The sequence below is a fragment of the Thalia democratica genome, chromosome 2 (genome assembly GCF_965202585.1).
Source record: "Thalia democratica chromosome 2, ktThaDemo2.hap1.1, whole genome shotgun sequence".
Taxonomy (NCBI): domain Eukaryota; kingdom Metazoa; phylum Chordata; class Thaliacea; order Salpida; family Salpidae; genus Thalia; species Thalia democratica.
Window position 1 is genome coordinate 106,951,059 of NC_139166.1, and position 25,461 is coordinate 106,976,519.

The following is a 25,461-nucleotide window of genomic DNA, read 5'->3' on the forward strand; positions in this document are numbered from 1 at the left end:
AACATTTATAGCAAAATAAAATGACACAAGTACATAGGTCTAATAGCTATAATAAAAATCTTGTAAAACATTTTTACTTTATCAAAGTAAATACCAGCTTGTAACTGGTAATATTTTTAGAAAAGTTATCTACTCTCAAAACTTTAATACAAAGCAAAACAAAATAATATCTAAACCAACAAGCTTACGTAAAATAAGTATAGTTGATTTTAAGATTACATTTAAAAAACCTTTTAGATTTTCCAAATGTGTATGATTAAATCAAATTGGTTAACTTTTAACAATCTTTTAACTAGAACCTTAGATAAAAACAAATATGTATATATCTCACTTGGATGTTCAACGAAAACGACTCTTCTCTCATTCACGTAATTAATAGAATCCAACAGAAGAGTGTAATTTACTTTTATCGGCTGATTGTACTTCTCTATCGACGTGTAGTTCATACACACCTTCAGTTCGAAGGGCTCTGAACCTGTATAAAGAAAATAAAAAAAATTTTAAAACAAAATTTCACAAAAAATTATTCTATGTTGATTACTTTTTTGGACTTTTAGTGTATACTTTTAATTCGAACGGCTCTGATCCTATAAATATATTCATTATAAATGTTTTGTTACAAACTATTATTTTACGTTGATTATTTTATAGTACATTTAATAGTTGAACTCATTCTGGAAGTTGTTAAAGAACTTTTTAGAAGTAAGTTGTAATACGAAAGATTAACAATTTGAAAATAAAATTCACTATGAGTTTAGGTAAAAGTAATGTCACAATACCATTTAACACACTATTCAAACCAATTGGTTTTATCAGTTTAGGATCTTTATTTACAATATTATTTGTTCTTGTTATCACAGAGTTCACTTTAATATACATAAACGAAAAAAAAGAACAATATTCTCTATACTAGCCATGACGTACTAAATTTACTCAATAGTACTTAAAAAAATCAATTATAAACCGAAGTTTAAAAAGTAAAAGAAAAGTAAAATTTAACAAAAATCTACCCGGAAATAACAACACATTCTAAGTATTCACTTTAAAACACTATTCACTTTAATATGTATATATAAAAGAATTTGTTTTGATAAACTGCAGCATGTAAATAAGAATACATTCTTCGCGTTATAACACTGTTCACTTTAATATAAACAATAAAAATAAATATATTTATAACAAATATCTTCCTTGTAAAGAACAACACATTCTTGGTACTTGTTATCAAAATAGAAATACACAGGAAGTCATAAGTTTTTTGATGTTACAAGAACTCTTTGTTTATAAATAATTTAAAATATAAAACAGTTTATTACTTTTACCTAGAAAAGACAAGACATTCTCGGTACTTGTTATTAACTGTTAACTAAAATATAAACTATACAAAACACGTTTGTTTTTAACAAACTCTTTACATAGAAATGAAAATACATTCTTAGCGCTGGTTATAATTTTTTTTGTATTAAGAAGATTATAATAGATCAAAAAATATCTATCTTGAAAGGTTAACACATTCGTGGTACTAACACTCTTTAGTTTAATATAATAATTTTAATAGTATCCAATAAGAAACATATCTACCCAAAAAGGACAACACTTTCTTAGTGCTAACATTCTTCAATTTAATAAAATAATTTTAATAGTATCTAATAAGAAACATAACTACCCAAAAAGGACAACACTTTCTTAGTGCTAACACCCTTAAGTTTAATATATATATATTTATGTAATATATATACCTGGAAAGGACAGCACATTCATAGAGCTAGTTATAAAACTCTTTAGTTTAATATACATATTTGTGTAATATATCTACCTGGAAAGGACAACACATTCTTAGTTATAAAACTCTTCAGTTTAATTTACATATTTATATAATAAATATACATGGAAATGACAACACATGCTTGGTGGTAGTAACAAAACTCTTTAGTTTAATATACATATTTATGTAATACCTGGAAAGGACAACACATTCATGGTGCTGGTTATAACAGAGTTCACTTTAACCACGGGTCTGCTCCTGAAAAGGACAGCTTTGTCACTGAGGGATCCGACTACCAGGTCCGGGTATCCGTTTCCATCAACATCTTGGTCTCCACCTAAATGTATAGTATTTATTAAATATAAAATAAAGATTGAAATATTTCTGATAAATACTTAGATATAATGTTTTGAAGTCAAAACATAAAGTTTTCGTCAACATCTTTGTCTCCACATTTTTAATTTATTCGTTATTAAAGCAAAAAAAATACTAGTAAGGTATCTCTGTTTAACATATATATATATATATATATATATATATATGTAATTAGAAGTAAAAAAAAATAGGTTTAATTACTTTGAGTCAAAATCAGTTATATTGTTTGGTATAAATGTTTTATCTTAAAGTTATAAAAATAAGTGTATACTAAGAACGTATTTTGTTTAATATAAACAAACTTTATAATGAAATAACATGTTTCCGTGAATTATATATATTAATAAACATGTCTCTTATTCATATTCTTTTATATTAATTACCATCACCGTTTTTAGCAGCAATATTTTATGAAATTATATAAAAAGTCTCGTTTGTTATTTCAACATTTTTACAATAGGTATGTTTATTACTTACCTAAAGAATATCCGAATCCTCGAACATCCGGTACCCTTAAAGTCTGTGTCGGTTCTTCGAGTAGACCTGAAGGTGAAGCACTGTATATTTCCACAATACCTGTGTTTTAAAATAACTATTAATATATGCAATTGTATACTAACTGTTAGTCTTATAATTGCTATACTGAATTAAGTTATGCCTATATTTAGTGTATCTTACTATATAAATAAGATTTAAACAGCGATGAGATATTAGTATTTTATTTACATATCATACAAGTAAATTTATGTAAATAAACAAAAACAAACATAAATAATATAATTTACCTTTAACCTCTTCAGCAATTGTTATTTTTTTTAGACGAACATGGGTTGTACACATTTTTTAAGACTTATATATAAAAATATAAACATGCTAACATATTAACTAATTTACCTTTACCCCCTTCAGCGTGAGGAGCTCCAATCGCAATTTCAACGAAACCATCTCCGTCCAGATCGCCACAAGTTATAAGTGAACCTCCAAATTCTGAATCGATCTGTAAAAATAAATAATATAAGTATCATAAAGTACATTATATTCCAATTGAAAATTCTGAGTTGATATTGTTGTCATTAAAAGTATTTGCTATAATCTATATAATTAAAAACATAAATTAGTAATATCTCAGTTAAAATTCAAAAGTTATTATAGACAAACCAATTTCTAATTAAATCTATAAAAAGTATTCGTAAAATAATATATATGTTAGTTTCATTTTCCAAAGTAGTTAGGTATTCTGAATTCTGATTCAATTTACAAAATTTTCATTATTTGAAGTCAATCTTATCACTGATAAATTATGATCTAAACCATCTCCTCAAGTTAGAAATGATACAATTTATTGTCATTCGACTTTAAAAACTACTTTTATCCCCTTAACGTTATCGGTAATAATTTATTAGTTTTATCCCCTTAACTAATTTGATACGAGTGTTAATGAAACAGTTAATTTAAAAAAAAATAGTATAAAATAATAAACATGGGTATTATGACCAGTAAGTTTATCATGTAGGTTTATCAATAAAACGCTCATTTAAATTAAAATAACAAAAAATATTACTTGTCCAGTAAAAGTTTGTGTTGGCTTATCAAAAAAAAATCTTTTAACATTTTTCTTTTTAAAACAATTAACAAACTTATTTGAACAGTTAGTTTTTGTGTATATTTATGAGAAAAATATCATATTTATAATTTAATACCAAAAGTATAAATGAAGTATGCATATGTTAAGTAAGTTTATGTGTGTAAACATCAGAAGATATCATTTTTAGACATTAATAACACAATACATTTAAAAGTATTTACCAGACCAGTAAGTTTTTATGTGTATTTTTTTTGTAGAAAACATTCTGTTTAAACATAATAACAACAAAATAATTACTTGTTTAGTAAGTTGTGTGTGTATTTATCTGAAAAGTATCTTATTTCAACATAAACAGCAAATAGTTTTAAATTATTTACTTGTCCCGTAATTTTTTTTTGTGTATTTATCAGAAAGTATCATTTTTAAACTTAAACAGTAAACTATAAAACAATATTTACTTGTCCTGTTAACTTTTGTGTGTATTTATCAGCAAAATATCATTTTTAAACTTAATTAGTAAACTATAAAAAATTATTCACCTGTCCAGTAAGTTTCTGTTTGTATTTATCAGAAAGTAACTTATTTAAATTTAAATAGTAAACTATAAGATAATATTTACTTGTCCAGTTAATTTTTGTGTGTATCTATCAGAAGAATATCTTATTTAAAAATAAGTAATAAAATAAATAATAAACATATACCTGTCCTGTTAACTTTTGTGTGTATTTATCTGAAAAATATCCACTTCCATCGTTCATATAAACGTAAACTGCACCCCCTTGATTGTTATCCCTGAAATTATATTTATTTATTAAACTATTTTAAACTCAGTCATTATGAGTAAATTACAACTCACAGTATAATAAAGTTGATCTACTAATTTAGGATTAACAAAAATTAATTTAATCGAAATAAGATTTAAGAAAATTTTTCTCAAACGTGTAAAACTATGCTATGTAAATTAAGTTAACTAAAATTTATCATACACTCTCATTATATAGTTACAATGTAAAAGACAGTTTAAGGTAATTGACAGAGTAGCATCTTCAAAATTAAAAGGTTTGGTTAAAAGTATTCAGTAACCAAAAAAAAAAAACCGATTAGGTACTTATCATTTTATTGTAAGACACTATTCACGAGGTTATCTAAACCATCAGAATTTGTATATTTATTATATATATTACAAACATAATAATTACCTGTCGTAATATTGAGGAGCTCCTACTATGAGATCATCTAATCCATTAGAGTTAAATAACTAATGTATATATTACAAACATAACAATTACCTATCGTAATATTGAGGAGCTCCAACTATGAGATCATCTAATCCATCAGAGTTAAATAACTAATGTATATATTACAAACATAATAGTTACCTGCCGTAATATTGAGGAGCTCCTACTATGAGGTCATCTAATTCATCAGAGTTAAATAACTAATGTATATATTACAAACATAATAATAACCTGTCGTAATATTGAGGAGCTCCAACAATGAGGTCATCTAATCCATCAGAGTTAAATAACTAATGTATATATTACAAACATAATATTTACCTGTCGCAATATTGAGGAGCCCCTACTATGAGGTCATCTAATCCATCAGAGTTAAATAACTAATGTACATATTACAGACACAATAATAACCCGTCGTAATATTGAGGAGCTCCCACTATGAGATCATCTAATCCATCAGAGTTAAATAACTAATGTGTATATTACAAACATAATTATTACCGGTCGTAATATTGAGGAGCTCCTACTATGAGATCATCTAATCCATCAGAGTTAAATAACTAATGTATATATTACAAACATAATAATTACCTGTCGTAATATTGAGGAGCTCTTACTATGAGGTCATCTAATCCATCAGAGTTAAATAACTAATGTATATATTACAAACATAACAATAACCTATCGTAATATTGAGGAGCTCCTACTATGAGGTCATCTAATCCATCAGAGTTAAATAACTAATTTATATATTACAAACATAATAGTTACCTTTCGTAATATTGAGGAGCTCCTACTATGAGGTCATCTAATCCATCAGAGTTAAATAACTAATGTATATATTACAAACATAATAATTACCTGTCGTAATATTGAGGAGCTCCTACTATGAGATCATCTAATCCATCACAGTTAAATAACTAATGTATATATTACAAACATAATAATTACCCGTCGTAATATTGAGGAGCTCCTACTATAATGTCATCTAATTCATCAGAGTTAAATAACTAATGTGTATATTACAAACATAATAATTACCTGTCGTAATATTGGGGAGCTCCTACTATGAGATCATCTAATCCATCAGAGTTAAATAACTAATGTATATATTACAAACATAATAGTTACCTTTCGTAATACTGAGGAGCTCCTACTATGAGGTCATCTAATCCATCAGAGTTAAATAACTAATGTATATATTACAAACATAATAATAACCCGTCGTAATATTGAGGAGCTCCCACTATGAGGTCATCTAATCCATCACAGTTAAATAACTAATGTATATATTACAAACATAATAGTTACCTTTCGTAATATTGAGGAGCTCCTACTATGAGATCATCTAATTCATCAGAGTTAAATAACTAATGTATATATTACAAACATAATAATAACCTGTCGTCATATTGAGGAGCTCCTACTATGAGGTCATCTAATCCATCAGAGTTAAATAACTAATGTATATATTAGAAACATAATAATTACCTGTCGTAGTATTGAGGAGCCCCTACTATGAGGTCATCTAATCCATCAGAGTTAAATAACTAATGTATATATTACAAACATAATAGTTACCTTTCGTAATATTGAGGAGCTCCTACTATGAGATCATCTAATTCATCAGAGTTAAATAACTAATGTATATATTACAAACATAATAATAACCTGTCGTCATATTGAGGAGCTCCTACTATGAGGTCATCTAATCCATCAGAGTTAAATAACTAATGTATATATTACAAACATAACAATTACCTGTCGCAATATTGAGGAGCTCCTACTATGAGGTCATCTAATCCATCACAGTTAAATAACTAATGTATATATTACAAACATAATAATTACCTGTCGTAATATTGAGGAGCTCCTACTATAAGGTCATCTAATTCATCAGAGTTAAATAACTAATTTATATATTACAAACATAATAATAACCTGTCGTCATATTGAGGAGCTTCTACTATGAGGTCATCTAATTCATCAGAGTTAAATAACTAATGTATATATTACAAACATAATAATAACCCGTCGTAATATTGTGGAGCTCCTACTATGAGGTCATCTAATCCATCAGAGTTAAATAACTAATGTATATATTACAAACATAATAATAACCTGTCGTAATATTGAGGAGCTCCTACTATGAGGTCATCTAATTCATCAGAGTTAAATAACTAATGTATATATTACAAACACAATAATTACCTGCCGTAGTATTGAGGAGCTCCTACTATGAGGTCATCTAATCCATCAGAGTTAAATAACTAATGTATATATTACAAACATAATAATTACCTGTCGTAGTATTGAGGAGCTCCTACTATGAGGTCATCTAATCCATCAGAGTTTATATCGACAAGTTCTACTGCGTAACCAAAAGCCGATGCCACCAACTCTCCTATCAATATCTGAAAACAAAGTGAGGTTAAATGGTTTGTAAGTATACATATAATTGCAATGTCTGCAAATAAAAGCTAGTATATTCGTTTAGAACAATAAAAAAACGGTTGTTCAAGTGTGATTCTACTTTTAATTTTTATTAGTAACAGATCATTCTTTGCTATTTTTTTTATATGTTCAAAAAATAAAACACATACGTGTTTTATGCTACTTTATATCTAATAAACGGGCTAATGAATTATTTCATTATTAGAAAAGAGCAACAAATATGTCAAATAAACCATAGTGTTTTATCAATAATATGTATAGTGGTCACTAAGTGCGGATGATCTTTTCCAGACTTTTATTAACAAAAATAAACATAAATGTACATATATACATACACTGAAACTCACTTTAAATAAATATTTATTAAAATATAATAAACTACTATAACAACTATGCTATTATTATCCACCTACAAAAACTTTAATTTAGTAATAGATGAAGTAATTTATTAAATGTTTAATGATATGTATGTGTTGTATTATGTTTAAAACTCACCTGATGCATTTAATATATATAAATATACAGATAGTTAATCTTTAGTGTTGTTATATATATACATATGTTATACACTAAAACTCACCTGATGCATTTCAGTTTTCAGCGACCCGTATGCCGACTTTGTCGAGTTAAAAACAACCGCGAATCCTGTTTTACAATGTATAGTGACATAAGTTTATATATATATATATATATACATGTTTGTAATATTAAAACAAACCTGTCCCGTTGGCCCTCGGTGCCCCCGCCACGCTGACGTAAAACCCCTCAAGCATGACGCCTGACGTCACGCTGAAACCCAGGTAGGAGTTTCTCGTTATGACGTCATAGGACTTGGTGTCCTCGTTGTAGAACTCCCGGTTGACGTAGGACGCCCCGTCGTTTCCGAAGAACGATTGACTGCAAAAATATTGATTACATATGTACTTTTTTTAACATAATTGTAATGTTATTTATATTTTTTAGTGAATTATTTAATTGGTTCATGTACACCGTCAATTTCGAAGAGTTTCCGGCTAGAAACATGTTTTTGATTAGATTAGATATACAATTTTGTTTATTATACATTGTAATCTTTTTTATTTATATTTTCTAGTCAATAATTTCATTTATTTGTTTAATTAGTTCATGGTTGACGTAAGATTCACCGTCAATTTCGAAGAATTTCTGGCTAAAAAATTGTTTATTTCAATTTAAAGTCTAACAATTTTTTTGTTATGATTATTATTATTTTATACAGATTTTTTTATTGCAGTTTACTTTAAATTTGCCGTTTTTCTTAAGAAGGATCAGCTGAAAAAATGAGTATGTTTTCATGTTTTTAAGTATTTTGAAAGGCTGTTGATTATAACTAATTTTATACTTAAAAGTGTTTAAACAAATATACAAAAATGTTTTCATTAACACTTTTAATAGTGTGTATTTTAGTTATCAGTCAACTAATCTTTAGTTTAAGGTTATTTGTTAGATCTTATATATAAAAAGTCGTCTGATACTTTTAGGACACTGAAAAATAAAAGCTAGTTTTTTTGAGAAAAATTAGCTTTGAAGTATGAATCTTACTATTCAATTATAATAAAATTTAATAATAAGGATAAAAATATTTAAATAAGAGCTAGTTTTATAGCTAATTTACTGTTCTAACAACTTTAAGTTTGAACAAAATAGAAATATTTCTTAATCTAAAATAACATTTATTAATATTTCATTACTTTTTAGCATTTGTTAAAGGGTTATTAAAAGATTTAGTAATAAAGTTCAAATGCAGTATTATAAAGTTTGTTCAAGATCAAAAGCAAATGAGTAAGCTGAAAAGAGAAATACTTAAAACACTTGACTTTACAGCTGAGCACTTAAAAAGTAAATTTGTCAAAACAGATTGTTCATTCCAGTTTGCAGATAGCAACTAGTTTTATATTAACTGCATATTGTTATATAAAAATTTTCAAAATATTTAGGCGGTTCTTTTTATTAGAAAGAACAAAAAACCAATTATGAAAAAAAATCTTTGCGTTTTATCTGCATTTTAATGTACTATTGTTTTCACAATATTTAGGCGATTCGTATTTTTGTTAAAAAGAACAAAGAATAAATTAAGAAAATACTTTGCGAGACTGTAAAAACAATAACTGTAAATTGATAAACTTCAATTTGCAAATATTTATTGTAAACCGATAGATAAAAAATAAACAAAGGTCTCCATATCAGAATTTCTTTTTATTGAGTATATAAGAAATTATAGATTTAAAAGTTTTGTTTTTTATGTATAATTGTTTTAGTTTGTAACAAAGATTGATTGAAACTTGTAATAATAATAAAAACTTGTTGATACTTACTACGAATAAATTTATAGTGATAGCTAATTTTATTTAATGTTCAAAATTAACTCAAAAGTGTAATAAAAACTTTTACATGTTTACTAATCTGTCTATAATATTTTTTTTCTATATACAATTCAAACAACATTTTGCACAAATTTAGTAATCTAATTGATTGAAAAGCTATCCAAAACTATTGTTAAATTTTTAATGTTACAATTGTGTGTTTTGGTTAATATTAGATTTAGTATTACTCAGTAAGTATAATACTTTTAAAGGTTGTCTATAGATAACTTGATAGAAGTTATTCAGACTAAAAAAAATTAAGTTATCTAATAATGATTTTTTAGTTTTCTCTTAATGGTATCGTATAAGTAAACAAAATATTTTACAATTCTAAAAACAGTTTAAAAAAGTATCGTATATCAATAATTAAAGATAAAATTTAAATAATTTAACGTATTATAATTAGAATATTGAAGATCCTTAAGAGCTTTTGAATCAGAAATAAAAAGTGTTTGTAAGTTTTTTATGTTTGGAATAAAAAAACAGAAAACAATTACTAATGAAAAAAATAATATTTGTCTATTTCAAACCAAATATTTTTTTAATAAATATACCTTCTTTTTCTAATAACGCAAGTGAATAATACAAAAATTAAACTTATATCAATAATAAAGGTTTAGTTTGTCAAAAGAAAAAACTTTTTTTCAAATAAACTTAGTACTTTATTAGATTTAGATTAAAACAATAAAAAATTAATTATTTAATAACAGTTTTATTGTTAGATATTCGTTTTACTTTATACTTGTTTAAAATAGAATTTGAAAAACTTGAAAAAAAATTGTTAAAATAGTTTCAAACAAAACTCTTTTAAAAGTATTTGGCATGCAATTCAAAAAGAAAAAAAAAAAAACATTGCATAACTTAAACAAAAAAGTGAAAAATAGTTTTAAAGAATTTAATTACTCTAGGTCTAGAACAACTTTTAAATTTAAAAACAGAAACATAAACATTTAATATATACAAGAAAGATCAAAAGTTTAAAAAAAACAAGTAGTATAAAGATTGATTTAAGTTAAACAATTAAACAACGAAACATTTAAGTACTACTTGAAAATAATTTTTGAAAATGAATTTAAAAAAAATTGCACTTTAAAACTAGATTTATAGAAAAATATCTATTTAAAAAAATAAAAATTGTTTCAAAAAATAAATAAAGTATGTAGCATATTAAACTAGTATTATGAGTAAACTAATTTATTTAAAAAAGGTAAGGTTTTTATTAGAAACAACTACATCAAATTGAAATCTATTAATTTTAAACTTGTTTGTTTACAAAATAAAAGTTTTTGACATAAATTAGAAGTTTAATTTAGTAAAATTATCCTTTAAAATTGTTTAGCAAATTTATCTAAAACCGGTTTTTTAAACAAGTAAAACTTTTTTAAACAAGGGGGTAAGTTTTACATAAAACAAATTAAAACAATCTAATAAATTTAAGCTAGTTTTATAACAAAATAAAAGCGTTTTAAATAAACTTGAACTTAAATTTCAAAATGAGCCAAGTTGGTTATAAATAATTAATTCTGTAGGAAATTTAAAGAGCAGTTCTCCAGCTGCTTACTTCCAAAGTTTTATGAAAAATTTAAACTACGTTCGCGACTTTATATACTAGTTTTCTAATTTATACTATATACTTTAAGTATAATTGAAATACAATTGAAATACAATTGTTAAAGTAACTAAGACACTATGAAAAACGTTTTATAAAGTGTTTGCGATGAGGTATAAATAAGTTAGAGTAAAAATTTTTAAAGGTATTTATATTTAAATGATTCAAAAACTTTTTATAGTATTCATATTAAACGATAGTAAACTGCTATAACTAGGAAGAAGCAAGTCTAAAATTTTTTTATGAAAAGTTTTAAAAACAAATGAAACTTTCACAAATAGTTTAAGGTTGTTAAACTGATAGAATTGTAAAAAAAAATTAAACCTTCTTTTTAAACTTTTAAAGTTTAAATCCTGTGTTGTATATAAATTTTAAATTTGGAGAATAAAACAAAAGTTTTGGACCAGGTCTTGCCTTTTTATAAAAAAAGAATTTTAATGGTACATTTCATCCACCTAATATTTGACTTAAAGAAATTGTTTTTCAAACTTTTTTAGAATTTTACACTCACCCCATATCTTTAGCAAACAAAACTAAAATTTTTAATTTATATATGTTTTTTGAAACTTAGCACTTACCCCATATCTTTTGCAAACATGGCGCCCTGCCAAAAATAACTTCCGGGCATACCCATAAGCATCAGGGGGTTTTTATCTGACGGGTGACCCCACGCTACCGAGGTACCAGCTTGGCAGTACCTGTAACAAAAAGTATTAGTTTCTAATCAGGGGGTTTTTATCTGGAGACCCCAAGCAACCAAGGTTCCCACTTGGCAGTATCTGCAGTTTGTAAATATTTAGTAAAACTTTATTACTTGAAAGACAGAAATAAATAGATTGTACTATTGGTTATAGGTGTTTAATACTTTGTTTTTTGTAATAGTTTATTTGCAAAGCAAGAAGTAAAATTAAGTTAAACTAATAAAAATTGTAAAATAAACAAACTGGCCGCGAAACTTTGTTTTGAAGAAATTAAAAAAAAATAAGTTGTGAAATCAATTAGTAGTTAAAACAAAACTTGTGAAGTTCGATTTTGAACAAAAAAAAAATGATTACAAATTACTTGTGAAATTCAATTTTGAACAAGTTAAAATAAAACTAAATAAATAAATTTTAAAATTAATAAATAATCAAAACAAAACTTTTAAAGCAATATTTTTAACAAAATAAATAAAAATAAATTACTTGTGAAATTCAATTTTGAACAAGTTTAAGAAAACTAAATGAATAAATTGTGAAATTAATAAGTAATCAAAACGAAACTTGTGAAAAACGATTTATATGAAACATAAAATAAATAAAAATAAATAACTTGTGAAATTCAATTTTGAAAAAAATAAAAATAAATAAAAATAAATTACTTGTGAAATTCAATTTTTAACAAAATAAATAAAAATAAATTACTTGTGAAATTCAATTTTGAACAAAATAAAAAATAAATAAAAATAAATTACTTGTGAAATTCAATTTTGAGGGCAACTCCTTCCTGATTTTGAGAGCAAGGAATAAGAGGAGAGATATCTGTGAAAAATAATAATTGAAAAAAGAACTTAAATAATGGAGAGATATCTGTAAAAAAAAATAATTTAAAAAAAGAAGTCTGCTATGAAAATGAAGAGATATCTGTAAAAAATAATAAAAAAGAATAGAAAAGTCTGTTATGACAATCAGGAGAGATATTTGTAAAAATAAATAAATTTTTAATATTATAAAAAAATCAAATAATCTAATAAATTATTAATAAATCAAATATAATAATTATTAATAAATCAAAATAAGAGGAGAGATATCTGTTGAGATAAATAAATAATTAACACTGATATAAAAAAAATAAAAGAACAGTCTGTTTTGACAATGGAGAGATGTTTGTTATAATAAGCTGGTATTAATAAAACATATATATAGTATGTTATACTAACAGAGATATATATTACATATACTTTTTATTATTTATATTGTTTTTGTTTTTGTTTTCATATTTAAATTTATTTCTGTTTTTTGAAGTCAATAATTAAAATATTTAAGAACAACAAAAATATCCAACCAAAGATTTTTCGTGAATACCAAAGTTTGTTGTATTTTATTTAAATTAAACTTGACTTGAAGTCCTTAATACTTTAAAAAAGAAAACTAGTACAAAACGAATACTGGCGGTTTCAGATTTGATGAGTAAAATAAGTGTTTCATGTTCTAAATTAGGGGTGGGCAACGTAAATATTTGACGGGCCGGATCCAGAAAAATATAGTCCTCAGCGGGCCGGATCATTTCAAGTTAGTGATCTTTTGGATTCAGCTGGATCCTTTTTTTAGATCCGGATCCCACTTTAAACATATTATCCGGATCCGGCTAAATACTAATTTTAGACAAAGATCTAGATCCGAATGGAAGCTAATTTCAAAAAGATTTGGATCCGGTTAGATGCTTATTGATCGGGTATTTCAGAATTTTGAATCAATATATTAATTACCAAGGTTCTCAAGTATGAAATTTTATGTTAAATTTAGTGAAGTATTCATAATTATATATATATTATAACTCTGGACCGAATTAATAATAGTTAGTCCTAAAAAATTATAATTTGGTTACTAAAAGTTACTCGAGCCTAACATTTTAAGCTAAAACATAAAAAAAATGCTAACTATTCGAAATTAATTAATTTTGGAAATCCTTACCTGGAGTTTATATTGATAGTATTTGTTCAAAAGTTAACAAACAATACAATATTAAACTACGATTATTTAATTTGATTAAGCTAAAGAAGATTCATTACATTTTTTTGCATGTATAAAAGAAACAAAACAAAAAATAATTCTGATATAATAAACAGTTTTACCATAAAAAGTAAAAAAAATAAATAAAAGATCTCGATGAAACACTTAAGGTTGATCATGTATTAGAGTTGTTTAAATCTAGTTGCATGACAGTTTTGGAAAATCTGCAAGTGCACTGAAACACCGATTAGGTTTGAAGTTAGCTTATCCTTGTTAATGTTTATTGTCGGAAATGTTTGTTTTCAAATGTATGAAGTATCGAACAACACAACTAGTTCCATGGTCATCTTTAGAAGTTGACAAACTTTAGCTCGATCAATTATACATAAAATTTATCTAAAAATTTTATAAAAGCAATAAAAATTACATGTTTGATTTCAAATTTTCTTATTAACTTATTTAAAAAACAGTTAAGCCTAGATAACAAATTACTTTGGCTTGAAATTTTAACACTTTTATAAACTTTCAAATATCAAATAGTTAAATTAACTTACGAAATTTAACCAAGTTCTGTACTTTAAAAATATTATTATCAAACAGTGCACCCAAAATACTTTAATAAGTTTACTAACATAAAATAACGAAATATTTAAACAAAAAAGAAATTAATATGTATTTTTAGCATAACAAACCTTTTAGTTTAATAGACTTTAAGATTAAGGTCGATTTCACTAGTGAAAATATTACTAAACGAAAAACTAAAACATAAAACTGTCACATTATACTTTTAATGTCAAGTTTAAAGAATTTAGCAAGAATAATTATGCTAAAAAGAAGTCAATGAGACATTTTTGGATCAACAAACAAGTTATTTAAAATCTGGAAGTTTATTTGAAGTAGTTATTCTCAGTAATGACTGAAAATTGGTATCAGTAAGATTTGAACGCAGCTTACTTTTGTTTATATACATGGTTAAGAATGTTTGTTTGCAAAAATATGTAGACCAAAACAGAACAAATAATTTCATTGTCATCTTTTTTAAATTAACAAACTTCGACTTGTTAAGTAATTCATAAAATCTGTCAATTTTTCAGTTTTGAACTTTTCTTTTTGTGTACTGCCACATTAAAGTTCAACAGTTCTAACAATATTACTAAGTACATTTTCGGTGTCAAACGTCGACGGTGATGAAATAATGTCAAATTCTTCACTTAATTGTTAAAAGTCTGCAAAACGACGACCAAACTTATTATCAAGTGAAACTATTGTCATCAATTGGTCATCACTAAACTTAACCATATATTTAATCAAAAAGTCCTTAATGAAAAAACAATAGCAGAAAAAGTGCAAATTGTAGTCTAAACTTAAAACATTTGAAAAATATTTAAATTTGAGCAGTTTGACTTAGAAAATTTGTCGATGTTTAATAAGATATTTTTTTTTACTTTTAAACAACTCAATACTTATCTGAAAAAGACAACAACTTTTTACACGCCTATGTTTTATGAAATCATTATGGTAGGTAAGATCATCAAAGTTACTTTAGCAAACAATTGCTTTTGATAATTTGAGAAAGGATTACTTCAACTGACTTAAAACAGAACAAGATACTATAATAAAATAGTTTTTTATCACCACAAATAATAAACCATTTTAACAAACGTTTTCAGGGTCAAAGTCTTACAGTTTTGTTTAATGAAATACTTCAAAAAAGGTTTTGTACAAGTTTTGTGATAATTATATTGGCTGGCCGGATTTTATATAAATCTTGAAAATGCTTAGCGGGCCGGATCATCCACTTGCGGGCCGGATCAATGTTGTCCGCGGGCCGGATTCCATTTAAAATTAAAAAAGGTTTGGGGGCCGGTCATTTTCACTCTGCTGGCCGGATCCGGCCCGCGGGCCGTACGTTGCCCACCCCTGTTCTAAATGTAAGAGTTGGTAAAAATATTTATTGTTTTACAGGCTTTATGAGAATAAATAAAGACTTCACAAAAAAACTTTTATTATCAAGAGACTTATTGTCTAAATTTAAAATCTTTTTAAACGATTTTGTAAACTTGTTTTAATCATCAAGGTTAGTTTTGTAGTCTGACACATATTCTATATATATATATATAACTAAAATATTAGTTAGTTAAGTTACCTTCAACGTTTAGTTCGTTGTCGAGAACGTAGCATTTACCGAACAGAGATTCCCAGTACTTGGAACCGCTAGAATTAGAGTAGCCTGACCACCTGGAAATAAAAAGCAATATTTAAGTTTTAGATGTTAGATTCTAGCTTTTTAACTCAAACTTGAAAATAATAATCAATATTCTGATTCTAGTTTTTAATATTCAATTCAAAGGGCTACTGGTGTTTGTAATAATGTATTTTCTTATCAAAAACAAACAGTACAAGTGCCTTCAAAGTTTCAACGTTTTTGTGCTTCAAATTTAATTTTTGTTTTAAGGTTTTGCTAGTTTATAATTTTAAATGTTATATATCCTTTATACTTACATCGAAACTCAAAAATTATTTATTAAAGTTAAAAATCTGTTTAATTTCTAAGACCAGCTTTTTAAATTTTAATGTCAACCTTTGGCCACGACAAACGTTTTTTTGATAACCTTTTTATTAAAAGCAGTAAAAATAGAAAAATAAAAGATAACCTGCTAGCAAAAACAGCACATTTCAACAAAAAAAAATAATCTAAAGTATCAGATATAAAAGTGATATTCCTGACATTTCCATCAAAGAAAACATTTAATAAAAGAAATACTAAATAAATTAGCTGGTTTTCCTAAAAGCCCAAACACTAAAAGTTGTGTTTTAATATACAATTTAATTTCAATAGATAACCTGTGAACATAGAAATCTATAACTTACTTTGACTTCATTAACATAAACAACGTAAAATGATGTTTGTAGTAAAATAAAATTGAAGTACTAAAATATTTATTTTTTTATTATTTTAACTGCGAAAAACTACTGACATGATTTACATTTTCTTTATAATAGCACTTCAAAAAAACATTAAATAACTGAACTAACTTATAACTTATACTTGTACAATATTGAATTTTATAATACAATAAAATAACGGAACTGTGAAAAGCTACTACCAGATTTACCATAATAATTCTTAGAATAAACATGAAATAAATTAATTAATATACTTTACTGAAACTATTACCATTGCAATATTAAATTTCTAAATATATTCTATTTGATTAAAACTAACGACTGGATTTTCATCTCTACCATAATAACTTTTACAAAAAAAAAAAAAGTAAATTAATTAATTTGCTTAACTGAAACTATTACCATCACAATTTTGAATTTTCAAACTTTATCGTTAACTTTACCAAAGTGAAATAATTAACATTAAAATAATATTTATTTTAATGACATAAATTAACCTGTGAGCGCACACGGCGACCTTCATTCCTTTTCCCTGCGACTTAACAGCGACACCTAGCCACTGACCCCCAGTGGGCTGATTTCCTGGGTCGGAAGTTTCGATTTGGTCCATTCTTTCGCAGTTTTCCATCGACACGTCACATCTGTTTAAATAATTTTGTTAAAAAACATACTACTTGCTCATACATACTCACTGTAAAAAATTACTTAGACATTTGACCAATAGTTTGTTCAGTAATTAACCAATATCATGCATTATACTCACTTTTGCATCTACTCGGAATAATGTATCAAAATATTTGACCAATGTGTGCATATATTTGTGTTGCCAATAAACTATTAATAAAAGATAAAGTCTAGTATGAAAATTGTGTCTTGGTGCTTTGTCCATGGGTTTAGTATTACTTAATTATTAAAAAGTCAACTCACTTGTACATGGATCCAGTGGGGAAATTGTATTTCGGTGTCTGGTCCATGGGTTTAGTATTATTTAGTTATTAAACAATCAACTCACTTGTACATGGACCCAGTAGGGAAATTGTACTTCGGTGTCTGGTCCATGGGTTTATTACTATTTAATTGTTTACATATATATATATCTACTTACTTGTACATGGATCCAGTAGGAAAATTGTATTTCGGTGTCTGGTCCATGGGTTTAGTATTATTTAGTTATTAAACAATCAACTCACTTGTACATGGACCCAGTAGGGAAATTGTACTTCGGTGTCTGGTCCATGGGTTTATTACTATTTAATTGTTTACATATATATATATCTACTTACTTGTACATGGATCCAGTAGGAAAATTGTATTTCGGTGTCTGGTCCATGGGTTTAGTATTATTTAGTTATTAAACAATCAACTCACTTGTACATGGACCCAGTAGGGAAATTGTACTTCGGTGTCTGGTCCATGGGTTTATTACTATTTAATTGTTTACATATATATATCTACTTACTTGTACATGGATCCAGTAGGAAAATTGTACTTCGGTGTCTGGTCCATGGGTGCACCGACCAGAACGTTGTTGTCCGCCGGATTCGTCGAAGGTACCGGCGGCGGGTTTTCGTCTTGAAAGCTGAAGCTTTTATCAACCTGTGATAAATAACAACAAATAAGTTTTTAAAAGTTATAATAAATAGTTATTAAGAGCATAGTAGTTCCCATATGTGTTTTCTTCTTAGTCTATAGAATGAAAAAAAAAAACAACTTAATATCGACAGCAAATGTTTAAAACTGTTTTTAGCAGAGTTTTTTTTTATGCTAAGAAATAAAAGTATTTATTTTTCAAATAATTAAAAAGTTTTATAAGCGTATGCATGTAAAATGATTTTTAAAAGTGTTTTTAGGGATTAAAAGTGAGTTATCAAAAGTACTTTGATCGATTTGTAAAATAAAACTATGGTAAAAGGCCAAAAAAAAAGTAAAAAAAACAAAAATTATTATCAAAATTTAATGCAATGTATGAACAAAACTTAAATTTCTAAACAAGATTAGTTATTAAAATTTATTTATCATATTGATGCTGAGCTGTAAGTTATCAAAACAATTTCATTGGTTTAATTTGAAATTTATAACATTAAAACAATAATGTACTTATAAAAAGAGCATATAACATTTAAAGCCGACGTAAATAAAGAATTTTTTTTAAATATTCAAAAAAAAAACAACACAAACATTTAAAGTGTACTAAAAATAAAAATAACACTTTAGTTAATCATGTTAAGAAGATAATACAACTTTTTTTGTGAGCTTATTAATTATTTTTTAAACAAAAAAACTAATGTCTGTAATAACAATTCTATTATAAATCTATACTTCTTTTAATTTGTTAATTAATAATTCACTAAATTGAAAAACACTTAATATACGTAGTGTATAGCAACTAAAAGCCCGAAATAAAAAAATATAAGATAATTACTTTATCTATTTAATCAAACAATCATTTAATGTATTTAGAGCAATTGAAAGCCCAAAATAAATAGTTTTGACATAAATTTAGTTGAAAAATTAAACAATTTTTTGGTTGTATTTTCAATAAATTAATTTTTAATTATTTAGATAAACATTTAATGTATTAAGACGAAAAAAAAACTAAAAAAAATATTTAAAGAAGTTTTTATTAATTAATCAAACAAACATTCAAAGTATGCAGAGCTACTGAGAGTCCAAAGTAAGATCCTTCGGGTCCCTTGCTCACGAATGGATCATCTACGTCTAAATTGTAGCCTTGCGACGTCAGAAACAGAAGTGACGTCATGATAACAAGTGACGTCACGAACAACGTATTTAAACTTAACCTCATTTTGTATACTTTGTCTGTTGGAAAAGTGTTTGGTTTATTTTATCATTGGCTTTAAAGTTTGGTAAAGTTTTGATTTGACTTTAAATTTTTTTTTTAATTTTTTTCGCTTTGAAATAAAATGTTTAATATTTCTAACATACTTGTATTCTAGCATTATTCGAATGAATACTATTTGTCGTTTACTAAAAAAAGATATTGCATAGTTATTAACGTTTAAGTTTTTTCAATTTTTTTTTTGTGTTTTTAAACTAATTAGTTTTTGATAAATTGACTGATTAAAATACTTGCTTGTTAATTTTGAGTTTTTTTTTATAAAACAGTTTTAGAGAAGTTTTCTGAGGTGATATATATACAAGTTTATAATGATAAATTTATATTACAAGTATTCCAAACTTAGTTAATACAATTGAAATATTAATTAAAACTTTAATAAAACTTTATGCTACTTTTAAATTTGTACACTAAACAAAGTTTAATAAATCAGCTATTCAAAGACGAAAAATAAACTTTGAAAACTGTTTCATAAAACAAACTGTGAAACTAACTTTCCAAAACTAAATACAAAGCTTTAAGCACTAAAAAAAAGCATAAAGCCAATCAATTGCAACCAATACTTAACATAAAAAAAGTATAAATTAAATCTTAATCTATTAAGCAACTTAACATGAATATATGTTAGACTTTAAAAACCTGGAAAATAAAATCTAAAACAACTAACTAAATAACATTTGATAGTTTAACTCTTGAACTAAAAACATTTGAGCTTTCCATTGCATACTAATAACGTTTAATCTAGTTTCAGCCTGAGGGCATATAGTTAAGATGAATTCAAAAACTGTTTTAAACTGTCTCAAGTATCATAAAAATTAACAAAAGTGTTATATACGGTATCAGCTGTTACTTTTTCAAAGTTGAAATAACTTTTATGTTTACTAAACTTAGATGAAGTGTAACTTAAACAAATTTTAAAATTATTCTTTATATATAATCAGCATTTAATGTGTTTAGTTTGACAAAAATAAAATGCAATGTACTAAATTTTTCATCAATGAAAGTATAACTGTTTTAGTTAAACGAAATAGTTTTAGTTATTTTGAAGTTTGGTTTTCCTAGCCTATTTAATTTAATAACTATAAAGCACAAAAAAATTTAAAAAAAAAGAAACTGGTAAAAGTAAACGTTTTTTAATTAAACAATAAATCTACAAACGATAAACAATAAATCTACAAACGATAAATTTTAGAAATGTGCTAATAAAAACACATTTTATCCTAAAATTTAAATTACTATAATAGAATATTGTTGTGTATCATGAAAAAAGTTTTGTTCCAACATAAATGTTTAAACCTTTAAGCAGGTTTAATTTTAATACGATTTTACAAGTTTTAAACTTTTAAATTAGTTTTAGTAAAATTCAGTAAGGGGTTTAGTGTTTATTTTAAGCCAGTATTTGTTACATATCGAAAATTTAAGAAATAAGTTTTTGACCTTTAACTCTTAAAAAAATTAGAAAACATGCATTTCATTTACTTTTAAAACTTTAAAATTACTTTAAAAACTAAAATTAAAAATGGAAAAGTTAAATGTATTAAAAATAATTAACAACAGCTAGTAGTTAACTTTTAAAAAGTACATCAAATTATAGCTTAAAAACGTGAAAAGTAAAACCAAACATTTAACCTTTTATTAAATGCTAGAACTTACTAAAAACACTTAAATAAATAAGCTTTTATAAGACTACAACAAAAACAGTTCTCTTACTCGGATGCTTGAATAGGCATTTTGTTTTATATAACTAAGAAAATTTTATCAAATAAAAATAAGCAGTGTATGTTGAAATAAGAATAGAATTAAAACATTTGTTTTAGTTAATAAACAAAGCAAGTAAAATAATGTGAGTAGCAATGAATGTAGCAAGCTATGTTTGAAGTAGAGCATTGAATGACTTGCAAACAAACTATTTTTAAATGCTTCGCACTCATATTGTTTTAAAATTGTATAATTTAAACTTTATTTTACACATTAGTCAAGTTAAAAAAAAACCTATGCAAACATTACTTCAAATGTTTACATAATATAAACAAAACAGTTTTTGTAAGCATGTTACTTACTGAAATAATTAGAGCTTAAATATGTTTTCTGACTTGAACTTAGCTGTCAGCATTTTAAACAAATTATGGTCTGCAAATTTAAATTTACTTTCGGAAAACTATGAACAAGTTTAAATAAAGATTAGATAATGTTTAACTAAACAAATTAAATCGAAACACAAACCAAGTAATCGACTTAAAGTTTTTAAAAAATTAAAAAAAAAAAAATTCGATAGGCAGAAAGAAATTATAAATAAAAAGAACTGAGCAACTAAAAAATTAAACATTCTTTTCAATTGCAAATCTTAAAAAAGTTAAAGTTTATTTTTTAAATTTAAATAAGACATTATTCAAAAATAAACCTACAACTTTTACAACGTAAAAAAAATGATTTAAATGTAAATACTACGCTGTTAAGTAAAAAATATTAAACTTAAAATTAAAAAGCTACAATGAAACTAAAAATAACTGTTTTAAAACAAATTAACTTTAAGTAATAATTGCTAATAAAAACTAACACTCGTCAATATTTCATTAAAAAAACAATCAAACAAGTTTTATCAAATCGTGTTTCATGAACAGTTACAAAATAAAAGAAAAAAAAAACTTAAATCAAAAACTGAAACATGTTAATTTCAATTGCAAATCGACTTGTTCTGCTGCAACAAACCGTGTTACTTTGAGAGAAACGAGAGAAAAAATCTCGTCGAAATTCGCTGATGCGTGTAAAATTCGAGAGAAGTGAAAAAGGTTGTTGAAAACCAGCGAAGCGTGAAATTCGTTCAAACATGTCACCGTGTGTAAAGTGGAGGGCGGAATTGTCGGAATGTGAGACATTTTGGATTTTTTCGATATTGCGTTTATCGTACCACGGCTGATTTTGTTATCATGTTATATTTAGATATTTTGCATTTCTGTTGTTTTTTAAATCATTTTATCGTTGAGATATTTTGGCTTTTTTTGAAATTGTTTTATTTTTAAAATCAGGGTTTACTTTAGTCAAAACATATCTTTTGAATTTTACTTAATAGGTTTTGCGCTAAATATTATAGGTGAAATATATTGACTTTTATTGAAATTTTGTTTGCTTTATCAGAGTTGTTTTTAAACGTATTTAGATTTCACCTTGTAGTATTTCCGTAAAAAAACATTTTTAACGGAAATAAAAACGGAATTAAAAAAAACACGTAAGTTAACATTTTTGGTATTTTTCTAAATTGTTTTTACTTTATGAGGGCCAATTTGTTTAGTAGCTCGTAATTCGTATGTTTGAGTTTTCTTTCATCTTTTTAGTAACTTTCTTAATACTACTGAAAATATAACTACAAACTATCAAACTTAATATTCTAAAATGCTAAGGAAAAAATAAGGACTATCATTTAATTTAAATACACCTAATAATAGGATAAAAAAAAGCATATTTTAACTTTGTACTGAAATGTATTGTTTATATTTATTGTTGGTCATAAATTTAGAGAAATACAAAAACCTTTTACTTGTAAAAATGTGTAAAAATGTTTATGTTCACCTTTTTTATTAGTAGAGTCCACAGCTCTATAGTAACTAACAAATTATTTGGTGTAAGAATATAAAGGGTTATAAACAAATACCCTGTTTATAAAACCAAAATGTTACTTACTTTGCCAATTAAACACATTATTTGAATAGTTTTACACTAGACTTATGAACAGAAATCTAAAAAATAAGACTTTATAAACAATTTTTTAAGTAATAAAATCACTTAGCTTTTATTTACTTGTATTAGCAGAGAGATTTTAATATGTAATGTAGTTTTTATTGAATGAAATAAAAACTACAGTAAACGATCTTAAGCAAAAAAGCTTTAAAAACATAGTTAAAGAACATCTAACCAAAACAATCTGGCTCAAAATATTAGTTAAATCGTTGTTCAAAAATATTTAAAGTTTTTGTTTTAACGTGTTTTTACACTTTTTCTTCATTTTCAATACAAATGTATGACTTTTATCTTCTATAGTAAAGTCTTTAAACTTTTATTGTTAAAAACATAAAAAAATATTATTTAAATTTTTTGATAGTCACACTGATCTATTGAACTTTATAAATTTCAAATTTTTCTACCAACTAATATACTTAATTGACATCAGTGTCTGTAGAAACAAAGAGAAATGTCCTTTGAAAGGCGGTAACTGTAGAGCAAAAAATGTCATATACCAGGCCACAGTAAAAACTGACAATGCAACCAAATCATATATTGGTCTAAGCGCCAACCAATTCAAAAAAAGAGTGGCAACCCACAGAACAACAATAAATAGCAACCCAGAAGATAGAAATTATATGCAATACAAACAAGCAACTGAACTATCAAAATACATCCACACATTGAAAAACGAAAATAAAAATTTTGAATTGACTTGGACAATACTAGAAAAAGAATATGAATCAAGACCTAGAGTAGAAACATGCAGGTTATGCTTGAAAGAAGCATTAAAGATCCTTCAAGCAGATAAGAATTGTATTAATAAAAGATCAGAAGTGATGAGTTCCTGCAGACACAGAAACAAATTTTTATTATTTTATTGGAATGAATCAAAAACCTAATAATTTAAATATTGATAGCATTTTAATCATCTGTTACTTTTTTTTTCAGAATTTTGTTAAGAATTTGTTGTGTTTTCGTTTATATTGCATTTAGTTTTTTTTTAGTTTTATTTATTAATTAATACTAATATTTAGTTCACCTAATTATGTATTTTTAAATAAAATTTGAATAGTTAATGTTTATTTATTTTTTTACGCATCAATGAGTTCAGATTCACATTACTGCCAATGTCTAAATGTTACTTACTGTTTTGAATTTATTTGACAAGGTCAGCTAACGCTCACCGAAACCAGGTAATAAACCGAAGCAGTGCTTAAACATTTGTTTTATTATTATTATTAATTGACATCAAAAATTAATAATAGTTTTCTAGCAGTTGTTTATTTAAAAAAATACCAAATACTTAGTTTTGGACTACAATCAAGTAAATTTATTTTATTTTAAACAGTGTTTCTACTACGTTAACGTTTATTTCAACAGTCTATATTGTTATTTTCAATCATACAGTATACAGCTCACTCTTGAGTATGTACTTTAAACTTAGCTCTAAATTGCCTACTTATAAAATACTGGTTTATTTGTTTTCTTAATATGGTAAATTTAACTATATTAAATAATAACTAATTAGAATGTCTTAAAAATATCACTAAAAATGCATTTTGTACATAAAGTTTTTACTGTAAAAGTGCGTACTCATAGTGAAGTTAAATGTGCGTACTTAAAAAGAAAATAACTCAATATAAACCGAGTATAAAATTTATAAAAAAAAATCGATATTAAATTCTATGTAAAATATGTTCGGCTTGTTTTTTTTTTCTTGTTAGATTAGTTAAAAATGCTAAAATTTTATATAGAGCATTTCTACTTTTAAATTAAAAAATGCTTTATTTTTATAAATCTATTTATCAGTAATAACTTTATTAAACTTTATTTAGTGAGTTATATCTTTATTTGTTTGT

General features: G+C 25.3%; 1 protein-coding gene across 1 annotated transcript in view; it reads right to left on the minus strand.

Moving 5' to 3' along the window:
* Positions 1–19,840, minus strand: part of LOC145849684 (integrin alpha-6-like) — a 30,357-nt gene extending 10,517 nt beyond the window's left edge. Inside the window, exons 1-14 of the mRNA XM_082954699.1 lie at positions 19,667–19,840; positions 18,485–18,621; positions 17,523–17,666; positions 16,265–16,356; positions 12,861–12,927; positions 11,986–12,105; positions 8,136–8,314; positions 7,998–8,062; positions 7,265–7,377; positions 4,427–4,517; positions 3,035–3,137; positions 2,618–2,716; positions 1,959–2,102; positions 332–475 (exon numbers count right to left, since the gene is read on the minus strand). Of these exons, the coding sequence (XP_082810825.1) occupies positions 332–475; positions 1,959–2,102; positions 2,618–2,716; positions 3,035–3,137; positions 4,427–4,517; positions 7,265–7,377; positions 7,998–8,062; positions 8,136–8,314; positions 11,986–12,105; positions 12,861–12,927; positions 16,265–16,356; positions 17,523–17,666; positions 18,485–18,621; positions 19,667–19,831 (1,663 nt within the window). The 5' untranslated portion in view covers positions 19,832–19,840. The remainder of the gene's footprint in view (positions 1–331; positions 476–1,958; positions 2,103–2,617; positions 2,717–3,034; positions 3,138–4,426; positions 4,518–7,264; positions 7,378–7,997; positions 8,063–8,135; positions 8,315–11,985; positions 12,106–12,860; positions 12,928–16,264; positions 16,357–17,522; positions 17,667–18,484; positions 18,622–19,666) is intronic.
* Positions 19,841–25,461: the final 5,621 nt, after the last annotated feature.